The sequence below is a fragment of the Columba livia genome, unplaced genomic scaffold (assembly GCF_036013475.1).
Source record: "Columba livia isolate bColLiv1 breed racing homer unplaced genomic scaffold, bColLiv1.pat.W.v2 Scaffold_132, whole genome shotgun sequence".
Lineage (NCBI taxonomy): Eukaryota > Metazoa > Chordata > Aves > Columbiformes > Columbidae > Columba > Columba livia.
Window position 1 is genome coordinate 202,320 of NW_027043028.1, and position 22,616 is coordinate 224,935.

Sequence of the window (22,616 nt, forward strand, 5' to 3'; positions counted from 1 at the left end):
GGGAGCTGAATCAGCCCATGGTTTGTGTGCCAAAGAGCAGCCAGTGAGGGAGCAGACACAGCAGTGAAGGTGCAGAAATGCTGGGGTGAGAGCAGGTGGGGAAGCGAGATGGGTGTCTGCAGCCTGCAGGGAAAGAGGGGCAGGGGTAGCACCGTGTAGAACAGCCTGTGGTGGAGATGGCAAAGGGCGCTGTAAGGCTGGAAGGGACCCACAGAACCCAGGTCTGTGTCCCCTTGGCCAGGGCATTTGTCTCTGCCACTGAGGCCCAGCAGAAGACATGTTGTCCTCATGGCACTGGGGCCTCGGTGCCTCCTTGCAGCCCCATGGGGAAGCTGGAAGTTGCTGGAGCAGTGTTGTCCTTCCCTGGGCCTTGCACACCCACATCCCACGGTCCCAGGAAGAGCCCTGAGCCGTGTGTGAGGGACAGGATCCCCCTTCCCATTGCCTGGAGCTCAGGGCTTCTCCTTTCTGCTTCAGAAAGCAAACCAAGGGGTTTCTGAGCATCAGAGCTGAAGAAAAGACCCAAAGGAGACCTCATGGTGGCTGCAGCTTCCTCTCAAGGGGAGAAGGAAGGGAAGGGACTGATCTGTTCTCTGTGGTGACCAATGACAATATCCAAGGGAATGGAAGAAAGATATGTCAGGGGAGGGTAGGTTGTGTGGAGGGGTTTTGATAAAGACTTATTGCTGAATTAGTCAGGCTCAAAGGAACCTCAAGACCACTTCGAGAAGCTGAGAACAGAATCTGCTGTGAGAAAGAGGGGTGTTCCTCAATCAGCGGGGTCCTGGCGTGGCGTGAATCATTGGACGTATCATCAGTGAGACTCCAGTGCATGGACAGCCCATGATACTCATTTAGCGAATCCATGCTTGGAGCGTGGACGCGTGATTAGAACATAGTTGCATATATAAGGAGGCTGGTTTCTGTAATAAATGGCTTTAGCGTGATTCACATTGAATCGACTTGTTTTGCTGAGTCCTTATTTCGCTCCAACAAGGTTGGACATGAGGAAAAGGTTCTTCACCCAGAGGTGCTGGACACTGAACAGGCTCCCCAGGGAGGTGTCACGGCCCCAACCTGACAGTGTTCAAGAAGAGACTGGACAACGTCCTCAGACACATGGGGTGACCTGTGGGGTGTCCTGTGCAGGGACAGGAGTTGGACTCCATGATCCTTGTAGATCCCTTCCAACTCAGGACATTCATTGATTCTATGAAATACTAGGTCAAATGTCCATGTTTTCATTGTGCAAATGAGTTGTAAACATACACATTATGTGCATGTCCAGTGTGTGCATGTGGTGAGATGAACCCAAGCGAGCACAAATGCCATCAGCTGTTCCTTGGGGTGTCATAAAGGCCAGTGGGACAGAGATGGTGTTCAGGGGTCTCTTCTAACCTGCGTTATTGTAGGATTCCATGAATCTTTGCCTTGGAGAGCTCTTTAACATCAGAATAGACAGAAGAAGAAGAATAAAAAATCACAGGCAGAAGCAGAGATGTAAAATGCCCCAGAGTATATACAGCAGCTCCTGTGAGGAACGTTTCTCCACTCAAACCCTTGATAGGAAATCTATTGGATAAATTTGATGAAAGCAGCTCAGTTTGATCTGCTCACACACTGGACCACAAGGAGGGTGATGGTGGGTACGATGCCATGTGGTCACTTGTGTCTCAGGAACTCATAGTCCAGTAGGAACCAATGGCTGTGGAGGGCACTGTGAGGTCACTTCTGCCTCTGCAGGGGATTGGCCAACAGCAGGAACATGGCTGGCAAAGGACTGTGAGGTCACAGACACGAGACGAGCAATCGGGCCCAATCAGCATGGCTGGATGAAAGGCAGGTCCTGCTTGACCACCCTGATCTCTTCTGTGACAAGGTGACCGGCTGAGCAGAGGAGGGAAAGTCTGTCGTGGGGAGTGAATCCGCCACACGGGCTGTGGGTGTTGTGTCCTTAGACTGCAGTAAAGCCTTTGACACCGTGTCCCACAGCATCTCCTGGAGAAGCTGCAGCTCATGGCCTGGATGGTGTATCTGTGATGGGTAAAGCACTGGCTGGAAGGCATTTTAGAGCCATTTGTCCCCTTCCTGTTCACATGGGCATCCCATGAATGCATCACTGCTCTGCCCCAGTGTAGACAGGCACAAGGCCTTCTCCTCCTGGACCTCTCACCTCACCTGTGCCACTGGTTTCTACAGCAGCCCCATCCTGGACTGTGGGATGCCCAGAACAGCCCTCGCAAGACAGACAAAGCTTTTTTCTACACCTTCCCCACATCCCTGCTCAATCCCCTCATGTACAGATCAAGGACCAGAAAGGTTGGGTACAAGGGGGACATTGAGAAAAATGGTCAGGAAAGCTTTGAGGTGCACAGAGAGCCCATCAACATGTTGGCAAGCTGCTCTCTCTGAACAAGCCCAGAAGACCAGCACAGCATTTGCTGTGTCCCAGAAACTCGCCTGGAAGGTTGGGATATGGAGAAAAGGTTTGGTCTGGGAAGGGACAGACAGGCGCTGGTGGAACTGGCTGGTGTGACCGTGAGACGTCTCTCCAACACCTCAGAAAAGTCCTGGCTCTCAGGGAGGCTGCATGGTCCTCTGAGAAAGAAAACAGCAAAAATGACTTATCATGGAATCATAGAATAATTGTGGCTGGAAGAGACCCTTAAGATCATCAAGTCCAACCATAACCTAAATCTGGCACTAAACCATGTCCCTAAGGACCTCTTCTGTATGTCTTTTAAACACCTTCAGTGATGGTGACTCCACAACCTCACTGGGCAGTCTGTTCCATTGCTTCAAAACCCTTTCCATTAAGAATTTATTCCTCATATCCAATCTAAACCTTCTCATGTGCAACTTGAGGCCATTTCCTCTCGTCCTATCACTTGTTACTTGGGACAAGAGACCAACACCCTCCATGACAAAACCTCCTTTCAGGCAGCTGTAGAGAGTAATAAGGTCTCTCCTCAGCCTCCTGTTCTCAAGGCTGAACAGCCCCAGCTCCCTCAACCGCTCCTCGTCAGACTGGTGCTCCAGACCCTTCACCAGCCTTGTCACCCTCCTCTGAACTCTCTCCAGCACCTCAAAGTCTTCCTTGCCATGAGGGGCCTAAAACAGACCCCAGGAATCAAGGTGCAGCCTCACCAGTGCCCAGTACAAAGGGATGATCACTTCTCTAGTCCTGCTAAAGCTCTGATTGAATCAAGGCTTGAACACCTTGGTGTGACCAGTTGGTGACAGGTTGGACTGCAGACTCCTGAGGTCCCTTCAACCTCAGTTCTCTCATGATCCCATTGTGATGTTGGGCTCTGTTTCAGACTGGAGCAGAGCAGGCGATGATGGGGCAGGATCCACCTGTGCTGTAGGTGACCATCTAAACCAACATCTCAGCCCGTGAACCAGCCAACCCCTCAGTGTGACACGCTCTGGGCAACGTGTGAGGAGTCCTGGGCAGGGGAGGTTCAGAGGGCATGGGGCGCTGTGCAAGACACAACATGATCTTGGCTTCATGCCTGCAGGCCCATCAGATGTCAGTTGATGTCAATGGATATTAAAATAAGAAGAACTGAAGACAAAGATCCAAAGCAGAGGAACGTGTCAACCTTCTTTTTCTTTCTTTGTTTGTTTCTTTGTTTCTTTGTTTCTTTGCTTCTTTGCTTCTTTGTTTCTTTCTTTGTTTCTTTGTTTGTTTGTTTGTTTGTTTCTTTCCTTCTGTTTATTCATGTATGTATTTATGTATTTATTTATGTATTTAAGTATTTATTTACTTATTTACTTATTTACTTACTTATTTACATATTTATTTACTTATTTATTTAGTTAGTTAGTTACTTACTTACTGATTTGTTTATTTATTTACTAATTTATTTGTTTATTTATTTACTTACATTTTATTTTATTTTATTTATTTATTTATTTATTTATTTATTTATTTTAAAGTCTTTGTAGGGGATTCTCTTTTCTTTGGAAAGGAAAGAGTTCTCCAGAACTGGGCATGGCTTTAGGACACAAATGTCTTCAGCTCCAGGGACACAAGCACCTGGTGCCAGTGTAGATGCCCCGGGAACCCCTGCCCAGGCTCCACCTGCACTGCAAGGTGCTCTGGTCTCCCCAGGTCCTGTGTGAGAGATGCCAATCCCAGGCCAGCACCTCAGGTACACTGGGCCCCTAAAATGGCCCTGGCTGTCTATGGTGAGACAGCTGATGACTGATGTCTGTCTGGAAGTGTACTAAGGATAGGAGAAGAAATATTGGTCTTCCTCTGTACTTCTATTACCAACAGTCTATTATTTCATCCCCCTCGTCATTCAGGAGTTCCCACCTCTCCTGATTAAATGTCCCTGTCCAAGGACAACTTTCCAGCACTGTCTGGACGTTTGCCCTTCCCAGTTCTCTCAGGTTTCTCCTCCACTTGCTCTTTGGTCATTCAGTGGCCTCTCAGCTGTCTGGTTTCTGCTTTGAGCTTCATGGAGTTACAAACTTGCCCCATTCTTCAGAGCTCTAATTAACATGGCAGTCAACACGTTCATTGTGTTTATTTCTATCCTCTCCTATCTCTCTGTCTAAACCAGTTCTTGTGTGGGTGTCCCTTGTGGATGCTGGACCTCACCAGATCCAGCTTACACACACAGCTGAGGAAAGTGTTTTGCTGTTTATTGAACTGATGTAGGAAAAGTGATGCAATCTCTGGTGGCCAATGAGGGAACCGGCAGACTGGGGGTGGGGGTGAGGAGCCAGGTTGTCCATACAGTGTCCAGCCTCAAGGACAGTTCTCCTGCCTGTCCAGATGTCTTCAGGAGACCCTCGGGATCAATGTCCAGTGTAGAATGCTGCTGTCACTTCTTCTATACACTGGAAAATGACATAAAACACCCTGGAAAGAAAAACCCTCCTTTATGAAATCTTCTTTGAAATCTTCATCAGCAAGTGTCCCATTGAAACCTCTACAGTTAGTTCTGCAAGTCTGGAAGATTTGAAGGAAATTACAGAAAGAAACATCACTCGTTATGTCTTTCTGTGTTTTAATGAGCCCCATGGCGTATTTGGTGCTGAGTCCATGAACCTCAGATACCAAGGACAGGCTGAAGAATCTGCTCAAGAAGTCCAAGCCAGAACAAACTCCAAAGTACCTTGAAGCATTAATGGCCCCACTGAGGGCTGTTACTGACAAAGCCTCCCCAGGGACTCGTTAGAGCAGATAATTGGAGGCAGTGATTGCATCAGGCAAAGGCAAAGTGCAGTAGCTCTGATGCTGAGAAAGCCCTTGGTTTGTCTGATGAAGGACAATGGCCAAGCCTTGAGCCCCTGCCCCTGGGAAGGGAGATCCTGTCCCTCACAGGTGACTCAGGTTCTTCCTGGGGATGTGGGGAGCGCGATGCCCAGTGCAGGACAATGGTGTGACACTCCCTGGGGATGCAAGGAGGCAATGGGGTGCCATGGCCATGACAACCATGTGTCTCCTCTAAGACCTCACTGGCAGGGACATCAGCCATAGCCAAGGGGACAAAGACCTTGGCTCTTTCAGGGACATCCAGCCTTGCCAGTGCCCTTGGCCATCTCCACCACAGTCCATCCTGCACTGTCCCAGGCCTGTGGCTGTTTCCCCACAGGCTGCAGACACCCCATGTGCTTCCCCACCTTGTTCTCAGCCCAGTGTGTCCCCACCTGTGCTGCTGTCTCTCCATCCTCACCAGCTGTTCTTGAAACACAAAGTCATGGCTGATCCAGAGTCCTTCTGAATGACCACAGCACTGCGCTCAGAATGACATTTCTTTATCCTGAGCTCCACTCTGGGCCTCCAGAGCTGCAGTGTCTGATGGTTTTCCTTTCTCATGCTGTTTCCCACTACAAAAAAAAAAAAAAGTGCCATCATCTTGGAAAGTGATTTTCAAGAGTTCTTGAGCCACTACTGTCCTTCCCTCTCAATGTTCTACCCCAGCCAGCAACTAAGACCACAATAGCTGCTCAGGTACTCCTCCAACCTATTAAGTGCGATATGGAAGATAACCGAAGGGAATGGAGAAACCCGTGGGTTCAGAAATAGCATTTTAATAAGACAATAAAAATAGTATAATATACTACTACTACTATGTATATAATTAAATGAAATGAAACTTAAAAATTAAAATGATTCTATGAAACACTAGGTCAAAAATCTATGTTTTCATTGTACAGATGAGATGTAAACACATGGCTCAGGGCTCTTCCTGGGACCGTGGGATGTGGGTGTGCAAGGCCCAGGGAAGGACAACACTGGGACAACAACTTCCAGCTTCCCCATGGGGCTGCAAGGAGGCACCGAGGCCCCAGTGCCATGAGGACAACATGTCTTCTGCTGGGCCTCAGTGGCAGAGACAACTGCCCTGGCCAAGGGGACAGAGACCTGGGTTCTGTGGGTCCCTTCCAGCCTTACAGCGCCCTTTGCCATCTCCACCACAGGCTGTTCTACACGGTGCTACCCCTGCCCCTCTTTCCCTGCAGGCTGCAGACACCCATCTCGCTTCCCCACCTGCTCTCACCCAGCATTTCTGCACCTTCACTGCTGTGTCTGCACCCTCACTGGCTGCTCTTTGGCACACAAACCATGGGCTCATCCAGCTCCCTCTGGGTGACCTCTTGCAACACAGCACTGCCCTTCCAGTGACATTTCTTACTCCTGATATCCAGTCCTCACCTTCCAAGCTGTACTTTCTGACATTTTTTTGTCATACCTGCCTCTTCCCACTACCAAGGGAAGCTCAGCCACCTCGTAAACTGCTCTTCATGCAGGGAAACCAACACATTATGCTTCTTGAGGTTTTTTACCTGACCAGAGAGAAGTAACCTCACCATGATCTCCTAAATCCCGTGAGTGCTGCTGGCCTTTCATCTTCTGTGATACCCACGACCATGTCCCTGCTGCTGTTCCACCATGTTCTCAGGTGGGATGGATGTGACAACCTGTCTCCAAGATCCCTTCCTGGGTAGGATCTGTCATACTTAGGCTGAGGTTCTTTCCCAGCCATGTCCCTGCTGCTGGGTTGTCACCTCCAGAGACAGAACTGACCTCACTGTCCCCTTCACAGCCACAGTATTCTGACTGGATTATGTGTGCCTGAGACACAACTGAACTCATAATACCATAACTATCCATCACCTTTTTTATGGCCCAGGCCCCAATCAGATAAAAGTATACTTGTTTTATCAAATTTATCAAATATATTCCCTACTAGAGATTTGAGTTGAAAAACACTCTTCAGAGGAACTGCTGTATTTTTGTTGACAACATTTAGAACTCCTTTTCTGTCTTTTATTCTTTTTATTCTTCCTCTGCCTATTCTACCTTCAAAATCCTCTCCAAGGGAAAGACTCATTGAATCTCAGAATAACTTGAGGTTTGAAGAAAGCCCTTATCTCACTTGTCTCACTGTCCTGCTCCAGGCAGGGTGAACCAGGCGAGGTTGTTCAAGGGTTCCTCACAACTATGCCTCACCACAGAGAAGCTGAAAGTGCACTTGTCACATCATAGAGAGGGAGAATAAAGACGTTTAACAGTGTTGGTCCAAGTGCTGGTCACTGAGGGATGCTACTAGTAACTGGCTGCACAGAGGGCTTTGTACCGCTGATGACATTTGGCTTGATTGTCCAGCCAACTTCCCACCCAGCTTCCAATTCTCCAGCCCAGAGATCACTGATCTGGCTACTAGGACACCAAGGAACACCATGTCTGTGACCCTGCAAAATTCCGGGTATGGCGGCAGGTTGACCAGCTGTTAATTCTCCTTCATGCTTTTCATGCAGATGGGTTCGATATCTGCCTTTCCAAAGACCTCGGAAACCCTCTTACCACTTTGTCTTGCTTTTGAGAGCACAACCCCGAATCACAGGCAAGGGTGACAGCAGACAGGAGCACTTGCAATGAGCCTGTCCCAGCAGCTGAGATGAATCTCACTGGGACATTGAGGTTTGTTCCTGGAGTCACACACAGAAATGCCAGGGTTCCATCAGGCATCAATATCTGAGTTGGTCTCAGGACCCCTTCTGCACCCAGGGATGCTCAGAGACAGTCTGTCCCTTTTACACACAAAGGTAGGAGTCACACTGTCCCTCTGGCCTCCCGTTGCCACTCCAAAGGGGTGGGAGACACCTCAGCCCTGTGGTGTGTCACCCTGCTCTGCACTAATCTGAGATGTCCCACGTCATGAGGAATGGACACGGGGAGCTCAATTAAGGAAGCACAAGCCAGTGCTGCATTCAGGCAGTTTCCCATGGGGTGTTACTTCCAAAAGGAAGTGACCTCAGGACCTTGTGTGTGCCACAGGTTTTCATGGAACCCCAAGGAACAGTTGATGGTGTTTGTGCTCACTCGTGTTCATGTCACCTCACATCCATGATGTCCGTGATCTCATCTCATCTGTACAAAGCAACACAGACTGCTGAACTATTCACTGAGTGTCCATCCATGGATGGAAGAACAGATTCTCTGGGTGAAAGGCCAGTATTGAAAATGGTGGTTGTGAGGGGCCAGTCCATGGTGACTGACCTGGGGCTCCTTCCATGGGGTGTGCAGTGCACAGGGGCACAGCCCAGCCCCTGCTCTGCTGGTCCTGCAGGTCTCTGGCAGGAGCCTGGCTGTGAGAGGACACTGCTGTGTGCCAGCCCTGCACACACACACTGTTCAGATGTACGCTGGGGTTTCATCTGTGGGACACTTTTGTAGGAATACGCTTGAGAGAAACTTTGCAAGAAGATATAAACCATCATGCCCTGCCCTGACCAGATCACCTTTCTATCTGGAAAGGCTGTTTTGGGGCCAGCTCTGTCACAGCAGTGCCCATTGCCTGTCCCTGCCTGCGCCCACAGCACTGACACACAGCAGGACGGTGACCAAGCTGCCAGAGCACTCAGGCCTTGCACCCACACCAGGGATGAGAAGGAGAGTGTGGGAGTGGAACCAGAACAGCTCTGGAAGAACAAGCGCTGCTGCTCCCTGGCAGGGCTGCCGGGATGGACACGTTTCCCCTCCTCCCATGTACACAGGACCTGTCCCTGCAGCTCCAAACAGGCCTTGCAGGAAGAATATCAGTGAAAAAAAAATCACTGCAGAGCCCTTTATTTTGTTTAAATACACAGAGAGCATGGGTCCATATTTATACAGCCAGTGGGTTTGAAAAAAGCTGACAATTAATTAGAAAGGGGATGACAAAAATATCATGATTTATTAAAAAATAAACACCACCAACACACACACACACACACAAGTCTGGGCCTCTAATGAGTTACATTAAAACTGTTATTTGTTAAAGAGAAGATGATGAACACTTTATTATTTTTCAAATGCATCCCTCCATTAGTTTCCTCAGGGCATCCTTGAGCTCCCTGTTCCTCATGCTGTAGATGAGGGGGTTCAATGTTGGAGGTATCAGCGAGTATAGAACAGACACCAGCAGGTCCAAGGATGGGGAAGAGATGGAGGGGGGCTTCAGGTAGGCAAAAAAGGAGGTGCCGGCAAACAGGGAGACCACAGCCAGGTGAGGGAGGCAGGTGGAAAAGGCTTTGTGCCGTCCCTGCTCAGAGGGGATCCTCAGCACAGCCCTCAAGATCTGCACATAGGACACCACGATGAAAATGCAGCACATAAAAACCAAACAGGCACTAACCACAAGAAGCCCAAGTTCCCTGAGGTGGGAGTGTGAGCAGGAGAGCTTGAGGATCTGGGGGATTTCACAGAAGAACTGGCCCAGGGCATTGCCCTTGCACAGGGGCAGTGAAAATGTATTGGCCGTGTGCAGCAGAGCATTGAGAAACCCAGTGGCCCAGGCAGCTGCTGCCATGTGGACACAAGCTCTGCTGCCCAGGAGGGTCCCGTAGTGCAGGGGTTTGCAGATGGCAACGTAGCGGTCGTACGACATGATGGTGAGGAGACAATACTCTGCTACTATCAAGAAGGAAAACGTAAAGAGCTGTGCAACACATCCTGAGTATGAGATGGCCCTGGTGTACCAGAGGGAATTGGCCATGGATTTGGGCACAGTGGTGGAGATGGAGCCCAGGTCGAGGAGGGCGAGGTTGAGCAGGAAGAAGTACATGGGGGTGTGGAGGTGCTGGTCCCAGGCTATGGTGGTGATGATGAGGCCGTTGCCCAGGAGGGCAGCCAGGTAGATGCCCAGGAAGAGCCAGAAGTGCAAGAGCTGCAGCTCCCGTGTGTCTGTGAACGGCAGGAGGAGGAACTGGGTGATGGAGCTGCTGTTGGACATTGGCTGCCTGTGGGCATGACGACCTGTGCAAGGAGGAAAGACAGTGACAAGTTAGGGGAGACTTCTCTGGGGAAAATATGTTGTTTCTCATGGAAAACCCCCTCCCTGATGGAGGGATGTTTCAGCTCATTCTCTTTGTCTATGAAGTGGGAAAAACATTTCATCACAGTTTAAAATGCAGCTTGGTCATCTGGTTTCCATCAACACAGCTCTGGGGCAAGACCCCTGAGTTGGTGTCAGAACAATAAGTGACCGACACTCGCACACCAACCCCAGAGAGCAAGAGCACCAGAAACAGGTGGAGAAACAGGGAAGGACACTGCAGTGCTACCAGAAGATAAAGCAAGGACAGAAAGGCAGATGGGCATGCTGTGGAACCTTCTCCTGACCCGGCTGTGCTGCTGCCACTCACATGATGACACTGGAGAGCAAGTACTTTTAGCACCTTTTTTGAGTACCACGTTCCAGGAACCCTTCACCTGGAGGTCCAGCTGCTGAGGTGGAGACTCGTGACCTGGACCCCATGGCTTTGGGGCAGAGGGTCTGCTGGGGAGGAGAGGAGACCAGGGGTTGCTCTGGGAAATGTGTCTGCACTGGAAAGGATGTGAGAGACATTCCTAAATCCCATCCCCAGCATTTCTGATAGCAGTTAAGTCTTCCTGCCCATGTCTGTGCTGCCTGGAGCTGTGTCTCTGTCCCTGGTCTGCTCCCTGTCAGTGTCACAGACCCCGTCCCACCCGCTGTGTGCTCAGCTCTGTCCTGCTCACACCTCCTGGCACTGCCCAGGGGCAGCTCTGTGTGTGCAGGGGCTCAGGAGCAGCTCAGACCAGTCCTAACGAGAACTGCGGTCTCAGTGTCTTCTCCAAAGAGAGAAATAAATCCCCATCTCCCACTGCACACCCAGACGAGCAAGAGTGGAAAACTGAAAGCACAGACCCCTTCCCTTGCAGCTGTTCCTGTCTCCGTGTCGTTGTTCAGAAGGACCCTCTGCCATGTCTGTGGGGGGATCTGGAGCTCTGAGCAGCCCTGACCCACACAGCCCCCTTCAGCCCCACAAGCTCCCTGCCTGCCCTGCCGGGGGTCGCTCCTTCCACCCACAGCTGCTGCCATGGGATCTCCCGGGCGGGCTGAGCGCTGACCCTGGCAGGCGGCAGAGTCCCTGCCCGGCACAGCCCTGGGGTGCAGGGACCCTGCTCTGCAGGACAGCCCTGGGCACCCCTGGGTGCTCCTCCTGCAATCACCCTCAGCAGAAGCTGCCATCATGCCCTGTCCCTCTGACAGTGCAGCAGGGAAGCACTGGTCTGGACAATATTCTTGTCCTCTACATGAGAAATACTGTGAGAGAGACCTGACAGATCCTGTAAATTGTGGGATGTATCATCTTTAGGAGAACCCTCCAGGAAATGCAGCTGCATTGTCCTACAGCCAGAGACTTACCGTGTTAGAACTGTGAAGATTTGTCTCTCAATGAGCCCTCAGCAACCAACCCCCCACATTGCCTTTCCCCTCTCTGTGCCTGGCTCCCGTGCCCTCGGTGCTGCAGGCAGAGCCCTCAGCCCTGCTGCGTGTGCAGAGGAGCTGCTCCTGGGCAGAGCTGTCTCTCTGCAGCGCTGCCGCTGCCATGAGCTCCCTGTGTCCCAGGAGCCCAGCCCAGCTCAGCAGCACAGGAGCAGCCCATGATGTCCCTTTCTCTGTCCCCTCTGGGCTCTCCAGGTGTCCCTGGGGCTCCAGGGGCACATCCTTTCAAACAAAGTGAAGTAATCAGTGATGTTGATTCTCTCTCCTCTGAAGAGACACATCATTGTGTTCTCTGTATTAAACAATGAATTAGTATGAGAATCGACTTTCTTGTCCCATCATTAGACAGGACACCAGCAATATTACAGCAAAGGATCTAATTCCTCCAAGCCGGGGGAGGAATATCTTCAGTTGAATGAGTTTAGGCATTTTATTCTGGTTTTATACTCCCAGGTCTAGAGAGACGTTCATCAGTCTTTGGCCATGTCATGTCCGTGCTCTGATTCAAAACCTTTGCACACATGGGCTCTTGGACACTTGGTACCAGGTTTCCTGTGGCAGGTCAGAGCTGGGCTGGTGCCACAGCTGGGGTGGCTCAGCCCAGATGTGAGGCAATGTCCTCAGCCAGGGACCTGACTGGGGGAGCTGGAGCTGTCAGTGCTGCAGACAGAGCTGTGACACGGATGGAATGAACTGCCAGGCAGGGTGGCAGGAGTGAGTTCATCTGGTCTCAAGGACAGCAGCCTCCAAGCACAGCAACAGTCCAGATCAAAGCTCAGTCCAGACCTGTAAGGCAATTCAAGGGCCCCATAATGAGCTGTTACTACTGCAGGAACAGTTAAAGGAGAAGCAAAGACACTGTGTGGACACTAATGAATATAATAAGAAGTGAGAATCCCTGTGTCCTCTCGTTCTCCCTCTTCACCAGCAAGGTCTCTGAGATCTCTGTGGCTGGAGGCAGAACAACCAGCAGTGCATGGCGATCAAGTCAGGGGTCACTGGAACTAACACAATCCTCTCCAGTCTATGGGACAGCAGGGACAGCATCCCAGGAGCTGGGACAGCAGGACGATGTCACAGTGAGGCCACTCTCCCCCATCTTGGAAAGCTCATGGGGACTGGGGGGACTCCCTGACCACTGGCAGCTCTCACACAGTGTGTGCACTTTTCAAAATGGCCAATGGGTGAGCAGGGGAACTAAGGGCTGTGCCCCAGAGCATGTCCACTGGGACCCCATTTCTGGGTGTCTGGAAGAGAAGGTGACGGGGTTTGCCCAGGGCAGGTTGTGTCTGTCCATCCTCTTTGCTTTCTGTGAGGAAAGGACAGGGTTGTGGATGTGGGGAGAACATTAATGGTCTGTTCCCAGTGGTGGTCTGTTACCTGGAAGTCAGCAAGGCATTCAGCATCATCCCCCACAACATTCTTGTGTCCAAGGTAGGATATTATGGTCTGTGTCAGTGTGCAAGTAGATGGGTAAAACCAATCTGGATGGTTGGGCTTGGAAAGGTGCTGTAGAAAGGGAGAAACTTTCCAGTCCTGAGGACAGTCCAGCACTGGAAGCTGTTTCCCAGGAGTGCGCACCCACTCTGTCCCAGAAAGTGACCAAGATGTGTTTGGATAAAGCCCTGAGCAATCTGGTCTGACCCTGCTGTGAGCAGGAGGTTGGTCAAGACACCTGGCGAGGTCCCTTGGAGCCTGAATGGCACTGTCCTTCCTTCCCCTTCATGTTTTCAATTTCGGGACAGCTCTCAGGTTCTCCCTGACCAAAGGAATAATTTACATGTGCAGGGCTGCTTTACAAGTGCTCCCAAACAGTCCTGACCACAACTTTTGCATTCCTTTTCATTTGCCCCCATCCAGGGTCTTTTTTGCTCTCCTAATGCCCTTGCAGAAAGAACAACCCTCCTTGTTAATCCTTTCAGAGCATGTTTTTCAAGAGGTGTCAGCATCCATGTACACAGTCTGCACAGCAGCCAGGCAGCAAAGCCATTGTTACAGAAATGGAGATGAGACACTTGACCAGCTCCTTGCACCCAGATATCAGCGTAACATGTCTGCTGAGATTCCCGGGAACACCTGAACTGTAAGAGCAGAGCATGTGAGTCCTGGTTGGGTATCCTGGCTTGTCTCCTGACCCATGTGGTGCTTCAGGCTGTGAAGAGAATCAAAACCAGCCATTGGACTGGGGTAGTTCCATTTTACACGTGTCACACGGGGCAGATGAAGGGAGCTCAGAACTCCAGACTCTGCTGCACGGTTGGGACTGCAGAGACTGGAAATGCAGGTGACAGTGTGTGTCAGTGCACACACATAAAGATTCTGGCTTCCTTTGGGCCTTTGCACTGACCTGGGATCTGTTCCTTGGCCTTCTTTGTCTCAAAAAGAAACTGTTCTCCTATGCAACCTCTATCACACCACGTAAGAAATAATTAAACGGTAGAAAAATAATGAAAGAAGCACAATTTGGGGGTAATTCTGTCCAAGAGATGTACTCTTTAAATGATTAAAACAAAAAAAAAGTGAGAGAAAAAGCATTGTTCTAAGAAATTATTTCAAGACACAACTGCTCAGGTGTAGTAGATGCTTAGAAAAGCAAGAATGACTGTTAGGAATGAAATTAAAGAGCTTTAGTTCATCATGATCATCAGTGAGAATGAGGAGTTCCCTGTTACTGTTACTAGTGCCAGCACCACTGTTCACAAACATCCTTCAGAGCATCTCCATTGTTCCTGGGCTCCAAAGCTCATCCTGCTCAGAGTTTGACAGGATTGCTGCAAACCCCTGAGACCCAAATCTCTACAACTGTCTCTGCTCAACAGCCTTTTACCCCAGGAAGGGGAAAACTGCCAATGCAGACACCAACCCAGTGCCCAACCAGCCTGGAGAGCCAGGACAGTTGTGCCACACAACAGCAGCCTCTGAGGGAACCTGGAGGTGGTGGAACTGAAGTGGTTTCAACCCAAATTATAGAATCATAGCATCATAGAATCATTTAGGCTGGAAAAGACCCTTAAGAACATGGAGTCAAACCATAAATCTAACACTCCCAAGTACTCCACCAAACCATGTCCCAAAGCGCCACATCTCCACGTCTTTTAAACACCTCCAGCAATGGAAGCTCCAATCCTGAGCTGGCAGGACACCACTGGCTGCAGTTGGACATAAGATACTGGTCATGGCTGTGAGTTCAGCCCTCGCTGGCAGAATGTCTCACACCCTCACTGAGGAGGGCAGGGGGCTGGGAGATGGGAGCACGTTTCAGTTTCCAGATCCCAGCACAGAGCCCAAACCATCCTGCCCTTGGACTCTGGATCCCATTTCCTGAGATGCAAGGCTGCTGGTGCTTCTGAGGATAATCATGTTAAAGGCATGAATAATCCTTCAAGTGTTTGTGTAATACGTCTAGGAATACCAGTCGTATATGCTTATATTTACATATCTGTAAAATAGTACACTGCATCTGTGGTCACCCCTCTGGCAATGACAATTAAATAGGTATTTGCACTATAAGGCTCCATACCTCATCCACAAGCACACATCTCAGTGGTTCAGATGACGGGTGGTCTGGCAAACGTCACCCTTTGTGTCCCCAGGTGATGGACACTGCTCATGTGCCTCTGCAGAGAGTGGCAGGAGCTGGATCCCCTTCTCGGGACAGACTCCTTCCAGGAGAGACACAGACACAGGGGGAACTCATCAACAATTTAGTGAGACATGGTCATAAAGGGCTGTAATGGACAAGAAAGCTCACCATGAACTCTGGAGAGAGCGAGGAAGTTCATAATAAGCACCAGGAAGAACCAAGAAGCTCGAGGCCTCTTCTGAAGAGCGGGAGGCCTGAGCAGCCGTGGTTGGCCATTGTAGGTGTGGGAGAGGGTCAGGGCATGTCAGGGAGAAGCAATGAGATGGCTGATGGCTTCAGTGAACCCTTCCAGCCATGTCTGAGCCCAGAAATGGAAAGCAGTGGATGTCTGCAGGTGGAGGAGGAACAGGAGGAAGATCTTCCTGGGAATACGGAAGGAAGAAAGGCCTCTCTTGGGCTAATCATGTATGGCAGTGCCATTTGCATGCTGTGGGCATGGCTGTGCCTGGGAGATGGGGAACGGCTGCAGCTGGGGTGGCTGTGCTCAGTCATGGCCCATGAGCTGACCCTGCTCTGCTCCTCTCTTACACTGCCCACACTTGGATGGTCCTCAGGAATCATCCATGAACCTGGTGGATCCATGAACCTCCTGGAGTGATGGGCTATGGATCCAAATAGAGGATTCAAGCAAGTGTGGGATTGGGACATTGTGGTGACTGGTGACCATTGCCAGGTGTATGAAAGAAGCTGAATGTGTTGTGAGGAACTCACAGGCATTTCCAACTCCACAGAAAACCAGAGTCTTGCAGTTAAAGCAACAGCACTCGACATAAAACCCACCCCCAAAACACAAAACACTCACACTGACCACAGGAAAAGCCTTGAAAAACATTGGAGAAAGATCTATCAGGTCCCAGGGGTCAGGGCTCAGCCATTCTGGTGATGAACAAGCATCAAGGGCTGACATGGCACCAGAGCCACCTCCACATGGCCCTCACCACCTGGAACCAGTGTCTCCAAGTCTTTCCTTCAGCAGCCTCCAGGGACAGGGACCTGCACTGGTTGTTTCCTTCACAGCTGTGTCAGTGATGGCCCTTCATGGGGTCCCAAACACCCCAGCAACTTGGGGTTTGCTTCTGCCTTTCACTTCATTGGAGGTTTGTTCAGTTTCAGTAGCTGCAGTTCAGAATTACGACACCAGAGGGCTCACTAACATCTAAAATGCTCTTACAAGCCAAGGGTCTGTGCATCATTTTCCTAAAGGCTTCAAGTCTGGTGTGGATGATTAGAGAGATTTCAGGAATAGCCAAACAGAGAGCATTTCCATAATAAATAGCAATAAAGCCAAATTTATTCTATTTCCATCCCTGCTTGCCCTTCCCTCCCTTTCCAGAACAGGTGGCATCAGCAGCCTCCAGTTCATATTAATGTTTTGCATCTCCTGATAAAGACTGAATATGTCAGAAAAGTGGGTGACTAAATCACCATGTGAGTGAGGAGACAGGCCAGGACAGCTCAAGAGGAGTCACACTCCTCTGGACCAAGAGGTGGGTGTTCCTGGCAATCTCAGGTGCCACAGCACAGAGACACTTGTGTTCGGGAGCTGGTCAAGTGACCCATCTCCTGTTCTGTAACGGTGTCTGAGTTTGCTCAGGTCACCCCTTACTTGAGCCCCATCCACTGCTGGGTGTTCTCCAGACTCCTGCCTTCAGGAACAAAGGCCCAGGAGACCTTGCTGGTGAAGATGGAGGCAAAGAAGCCATGAAGAACCTCAGTCCCATCTGATTCTACTCTTATGAAGTTCAGCAGCAGGCCCACGTTCACCCTGTCTATTCTCTTACTGCAAGTGAAGCTCTGTCAGCTCATCTTGCTGCCCTTCCCATGCAGCTATCAAGTCCAGGGCAGCTTTGGCATCATCCCCACATCCATGGACAAGGTTTTTCAATTCCTCCTTTGCAGCTTCCCCTGCTTCCACCTCCTGTGTGCTGCCTTTGTGCCCTGGAGCTCCATCAGTGCAGAGGAGCAGCCTCACAAGATAAATGCTTCTGTTCAGGGGTACTTGGAGAGATCATTCTAGTGCTTGGAGCAGCCTGTCCTGTAAGGATTATCAGATTTCCCGAGCTCCTTCAGCGTTCAGATCTAAATCCATGGCACCACTTTGGCACCATCCCCCAGTATGTCCAAGTCTTCTCCTCTGGAGCCCACCAGCCTGTGCTCTGCTGCTGGCCTTCCTCCCTCCCCTCTGGTGCCTGGGACCCCTCTGTGTCCTGCTCACAACAGCCAAGGTGGACACTGATGTTCACATCCCTCACCAGGGTTTCCTTGTTTTCCAGTTCCAGATCCAGATGAGCATCACCCTTCTTGGCCCACCAGACAGCCATGTTAAGCAGTTGGCCCAAGATCCTCTGGAGTGTTGGCACCTGCCACTTTGAATGGTCAATGAATGCCAGGGCAATTACATTTCCACATAGGAACCTGCTCATTGACTGGTGACTTCCTTCAGTTGCCCACAGAACTGTGGGCATTTCTTCTCCGTGATCAAGTAGTTTGCAAGAAATAACACATTGTCACCTTTTACTGGGCTTACATGGCAAAGTCTTGGAAATGGGGATGAGTGTGGGTGTGCTACAGTTGTCACCTCTCTGGGAAGACAACAGGAGTTTGACCAATGTCAGACAGAGCTGATTTCAGCTGCTCCAAGCTGGACCCACTTCTTTCCAAATCAGAGCCACTCAGTGATGCTGGCAGCACCTCTGGGATATTGTATTTGAGAAAGGGTAAAAAAAGCTGCACAACAGCAGGTGGGAGAGAGGAGGGAGGAGATGGGAGAGAAAAGCACTGCAGACACCAAGGTCATATCCCATAGGACCCAAGCAGGTCCCTCAGCAGGCCAAAGCTTGCTCTCCTGAAATCCTGCTCTTGGCCTTGTTCTCATCTCCCAGGAGCCTCAGCTCCACTTTCCCATCCCTGACTGTTCCATCCTGACCAACTCTTTCTGGTTTGTAAGTGTGAAGTCCCACAGGGCACCTCACCCCACTGACTCCTCAGTCACCCGTGTCAGGAAATGTTGTCAATGAGCTCCAAACCCTCCTTGTCCCCAGCCAGGAACCTGGGAGGTGTGGGACCATAGTCCTGCCCTTGGCCTTGCACAGCCCCACATCACACTGTCCCAGGAAGGGCCCTGGGCAACATGGGAGGGACAGGATCTGTGTTCCCAGGGCTGGGGGTCAGATCTTGGCCCTTTGGTTAATGAAACACATCCAGGTTTACGCAGCATCAGAGAGACCTTTACTTTGCTTTTCCTGACCTGTCATCTCTGCCTCCAGTTTTCTTCTCTAACCAAACCTGAGTATTGTTTCTCAGTAGTGTCCCTCAGTGTGACCCATATACCTTACAATAAACTCTGGAGTTTGAATCTGACTTTGACTTCTTGAGAGGTTTCATCAACTTCCTCCAGGGTCTGAGGTCCACGGACTCAGCACCAAACCCACCAGAGGGGTCATTAAAGCGCCTTGTGCTGCTCCTGTGCTGCTGAGCTGGGCTGGGCTCCTGGGACACAGGGAGCTCATGGCAGCGGCAGCGCTGCAGAGAGACAGCTCTGCCCAGGAGCAGCTCCTCTGCACACGCAGCAGGGCTGAGGGCTCTGCCTGCAGCACCGAGGGCACGGGAGCCAGGCACAGAGAGGGAAACGCAGTCTGGGGTGGGAGGATGCTGAGAGTTCACTGGAAATGAAATCCTCTCAGATATGAAGCCTGTGGCTGCAGGGCATTGCATCTGCAAATCTTGGTAGGATCTCAGAAAGCTGTCACATTGCAGAGGCTGCGAGAGATGTAAGTACAGCTCTCAGAGATTCTCTGATCAGAGGGGAGGATGTGCTGCAGAGCAGGGATTGCCTTCTGCACTGTCAGTGACAAGACGTGAATGCTGCGTTCTCCCCAGGGTGGCTGTGGGGTGTAAATGTAAATGTGCAGGCAGGGGTGCCCAGGGCTGTCCTGCAGAGCAGGGTCCCTGCACCCCAGGGCTGTGCCGGGCAGGGACTCTGCCGCCTGCCAGGGTCAGCGCTCAGCCTGCCCGGGAGAGCCCAGCAAAACTGAGGGGTGAAGCTGTGGGGGGACGAGCGACCCCCGGCAGGGCAGGGTCCTTCTGCTGCTGGGTTCTCCATGGGTCGGGGCTGCTCACAGCTCCAGCTCATTCCAGAATATTGACAAGAGGAGGTTTCAAGGAGAAGAAGACAAAGAGTACTACAAAGATAAGGAACCTCCCTGAGTCTGTGTTTTCAGTCTCCTCCTCTGGGGAATGGGTGGTGATTAAGGCAGTTCTTAATTTTAAACAAACACTTGAGACACATGAACTGCAGTAGGTCTTCAAGAGAATCCTGGCATGCCTTGCCTCTCCTCTGCCTATGCAGAACCAGCATCACCTTGGCTGGACCCGTCAGCCTTAGTCTGACCTGTCCTGTTTTCCAGCCTGCAAACAGGAAGATGCCCCCAGGCAGTGCCCTGTGAACAGGCAGGATCTGTAGGGCCAGGGGGAGGGCACAGAGGGTGGGATGGTCTGTGAGCACTGACAGGGAAGAGACATGGACAGGGAAACACCTCCCAGGGGAGAATCTCCAGGCAGCAGGGAAATGATCAGAAATGAGAGGAAACCAAACCCGGAATGGTTATGGGAGGGAGAAGAGAGAAAAGTCCCCGTGACCCCCTGCAGTGCAGATCCCTCCTGTGAGCAGCCCCCTGGGCTCCTGTCCCACCCAGCAAAGCCTCTGCCCTCAGGGCCGGGGGCTCCAAGGCATGAAGCAGCTCCTGTGCAGCCAGAGCTCCAGTTCCTCTGCAGAGCACAGGGGCTGAGAGCAGCTGCCCGGCAGTGTTGGTGTCTGGGAGGTGCTGCACAGCTGGGGAAGGGTGACGCTGTCTGAGTGCCCGGCTGCCTCTGCCCTGGCCTCTCTCACACCCACCCTCACCGCATTCTCCTTCTTGCTCCCCTGCTCTGGGTCACTGCTGTTGGGATCTTGTTCTTGCTGTCAGGCTCTCTGGGGATGGCAGTTTCAGCTGCAGAGTCACAGCCTGAGCTTGTGGGTCCTTTCCTGCAGGTGTGTCCATGGGCACACGTGTCCCAGCTTTGCTCTGACCTGTGGGCTGTGGGCAATGCAGTCTGTGGGGCTGGGGAATGAGCTGAGTGTGTCCTGGGCTAAACGTTGGGTGTTGAGACCTTAGGGAAGGGTGAGACCTGTCATGGTCTGAGGTGGATCCCTCTGCTCTCAGCAGTGCCTGGTGGCTTTTCAGGGTAACATGGGAGTGTGATCAGCCCCCATCTCAGAAAGGTGCCAGCCCAGGGCAGCTGGAGCAAGACAGAGGGACAGAGCAGCTGCCCTCACTCTGCACTGACCCACAGGCATCCTCTGGTCTCGCAGGACTCGCTCTGTTCCCCCTGAGTGCAGCAGAAATGCTGCGGGTTTCTGACACCCAACAACACTCTGCAGTGAATATGGAGGGAGGTGTAAAAAAACCTGGAAAGCCCAAAGTACCTTCACCATCTCTGTTCCTTATCACTGGGAAAGCAAGTGCTGACAGCCCTTCTGTGTTAGCAGAACCAGGACAGTCCCCACCGTTCCTGTGGCCCCACTTCTGCAGAGCTGGGCTGACTTCTCGACGGCCCATGGGCAGAGGCCCTGCTCTTGGTTGCACATTTTCCAGCACCAAGCAGGGCTGCAGCCACAGTGCTGGAGAAAGTTCTCCTAGGAAAAGAAAAGGGTGTCTGTGTGTGACAGGGGAGGGTCTATGGGACTTGGTATCATTTTTGTCGCAGAACTCTTCCCTGGCTTCTCACTGTCTTTTTTTTCCTCATGACAGCGCCCCATGCTCAGGAAAAGCAAATGTCCAGCAGCAGCTCCATCACCCAGTTCCTCCTCCTGCCGTTCACAGACACACGGGAGCTGCAGCTCTTGCACTTCTGGCTCTTCCTGGGCATCTACCTGGCTGCCCTCCTGGGCAACGGCCTCATCATCACCACCATAGCCTGGGACCAGCACCTCCACACCCCCATGTACTTCTTCCTGCTCAACCTCGCCCTCCTCGACCTGGGCTGCATCTCCACCATTGTCCCCAAGTCCATGGACAATTCCCTCTGGGACACCAGGGCCATTTCCTATTCAGGTTGTGCTGTGCAGGTCTTTCTGTTTTTGTTTTTCATTTCAGCAGAGTTTTATCTCCTCACCATCATGTCGTACGACCGCTACGTTGCCATCTGCAAACCCCTGCACTACGGGACCCTCCTGGGCAGCAGAGCTTGTGTCCACATGGCAGCAGCTGCCTGGGCCACTGGGTTCCTCTATTCTCTGCTGCACACGGCCAATACATTTTCACTGCCACTTTGCCAAGGTAATACCGTTGAACAGTTCTTCTGTGAACTTCCCCAGATCCTTAAGCTCTCCTGCCCAGATGCCTATCTCAGGGAATTTAAACTTCTTGTTTTCAGTACTTTTGTCATTTTAGGATGTTTTGTGTTCATTGTGGTGTCCTATGTGCAGATCTTGAGGGCCGTGCTGAGGATCCCCTCTGAGCAGGGTCAGCACAAAGCCTTTTCCATGTGCCTCCCTCACCTGGCCGTGGTCTCCCTGTTTGTCAGCACTGGCTTGTTTGCTTTCCTGAAATCCCCTTCCATCTCTTTGCCATCCCTGGATCTAGTGCTGGCAGTTCTGTAGTCATTGGTGCCTCCAACATTGAACCCTCTCATCTACAGCCTGAGAAACCAGGAGCTCCAGAATGCAGTGTGGAAACTGATGCCTGCATGACTTCCAGAAGCTCTAGACTGTCCATCTGTTTCAGTATATGACTCATAATGTAACTCATTACAGGTCCATCCTTTCTCATTAGTTTGTTGTTGTTGTCGTTAGTTTTGTGTTTGTGTTGTCTTTTGTTCTGCCTCTTTTTTTTTTAACTTTAATAAAGTTATCCATAAAGGAATGTGGACAACCCATTTCAACTTCATTATCTACTTCGCTAGTGTGACCCTGTGACTATGTGAACATGGGGCTCTATTCTGTTTTTAGTTTAAAAACCAAAAATGTACCTGCGATGACTTGTCTTTCTGACTGATACCCAGGGATCTACAAAAGAACCAAAAGTCCTTCCTCACAAGTTCCCTACCAAGTGCAAGGGGAAAAGAGGGACCTAAAACCTTCCACAGCGAAAATGCAATGGGGCAGTTGTGGAGGTGCCCTCCTACCAGGAATGGGGAATGTTCCCATCCCTTCTCTCCCTCATGGCCTGCATGGTGTT

The 22,616-nt window shown here is 51.1% G+C and overlaps 2 protein-coding genes across 2 annotated transcripts; one reads left to right on the plus strand and one right to left on the minus strand.

Annotated features, from left to right (window-relative positions):
- Nucleotides 1-9,314: 9,314 nt before the first annotated feature.
- LOC135577635 (olfactory receptor 14J1-like) lies at nt 9,315-10,238 on the minus strand. The gene has a single exon (XM_065047766.1). It carries the CDS (start codon nt 10,236-10,238, stop codon nt 9,315-9,317), a length of 924 nt encoding a protein of 307 aa, XP_064903838.1.
- A 10,973-nt stretch (nt 10,239-21,211) lies between these two features.
- On the plus strand, nt 21,212-22,039 carry LOC135577632 (olfactory receptor 14A16-like). Its single transcript, XM_065047763.1, has one exon. The coding sequence runs from the start codon at nt 21,212-21,214 to the stop codon at nt 22,037-22,039; it is 828 nt and encodes a 275-aa protein (XP_064903835.1).
- Nucleotides 22,040-22,616: the final 577 nt, after the last annotated feature.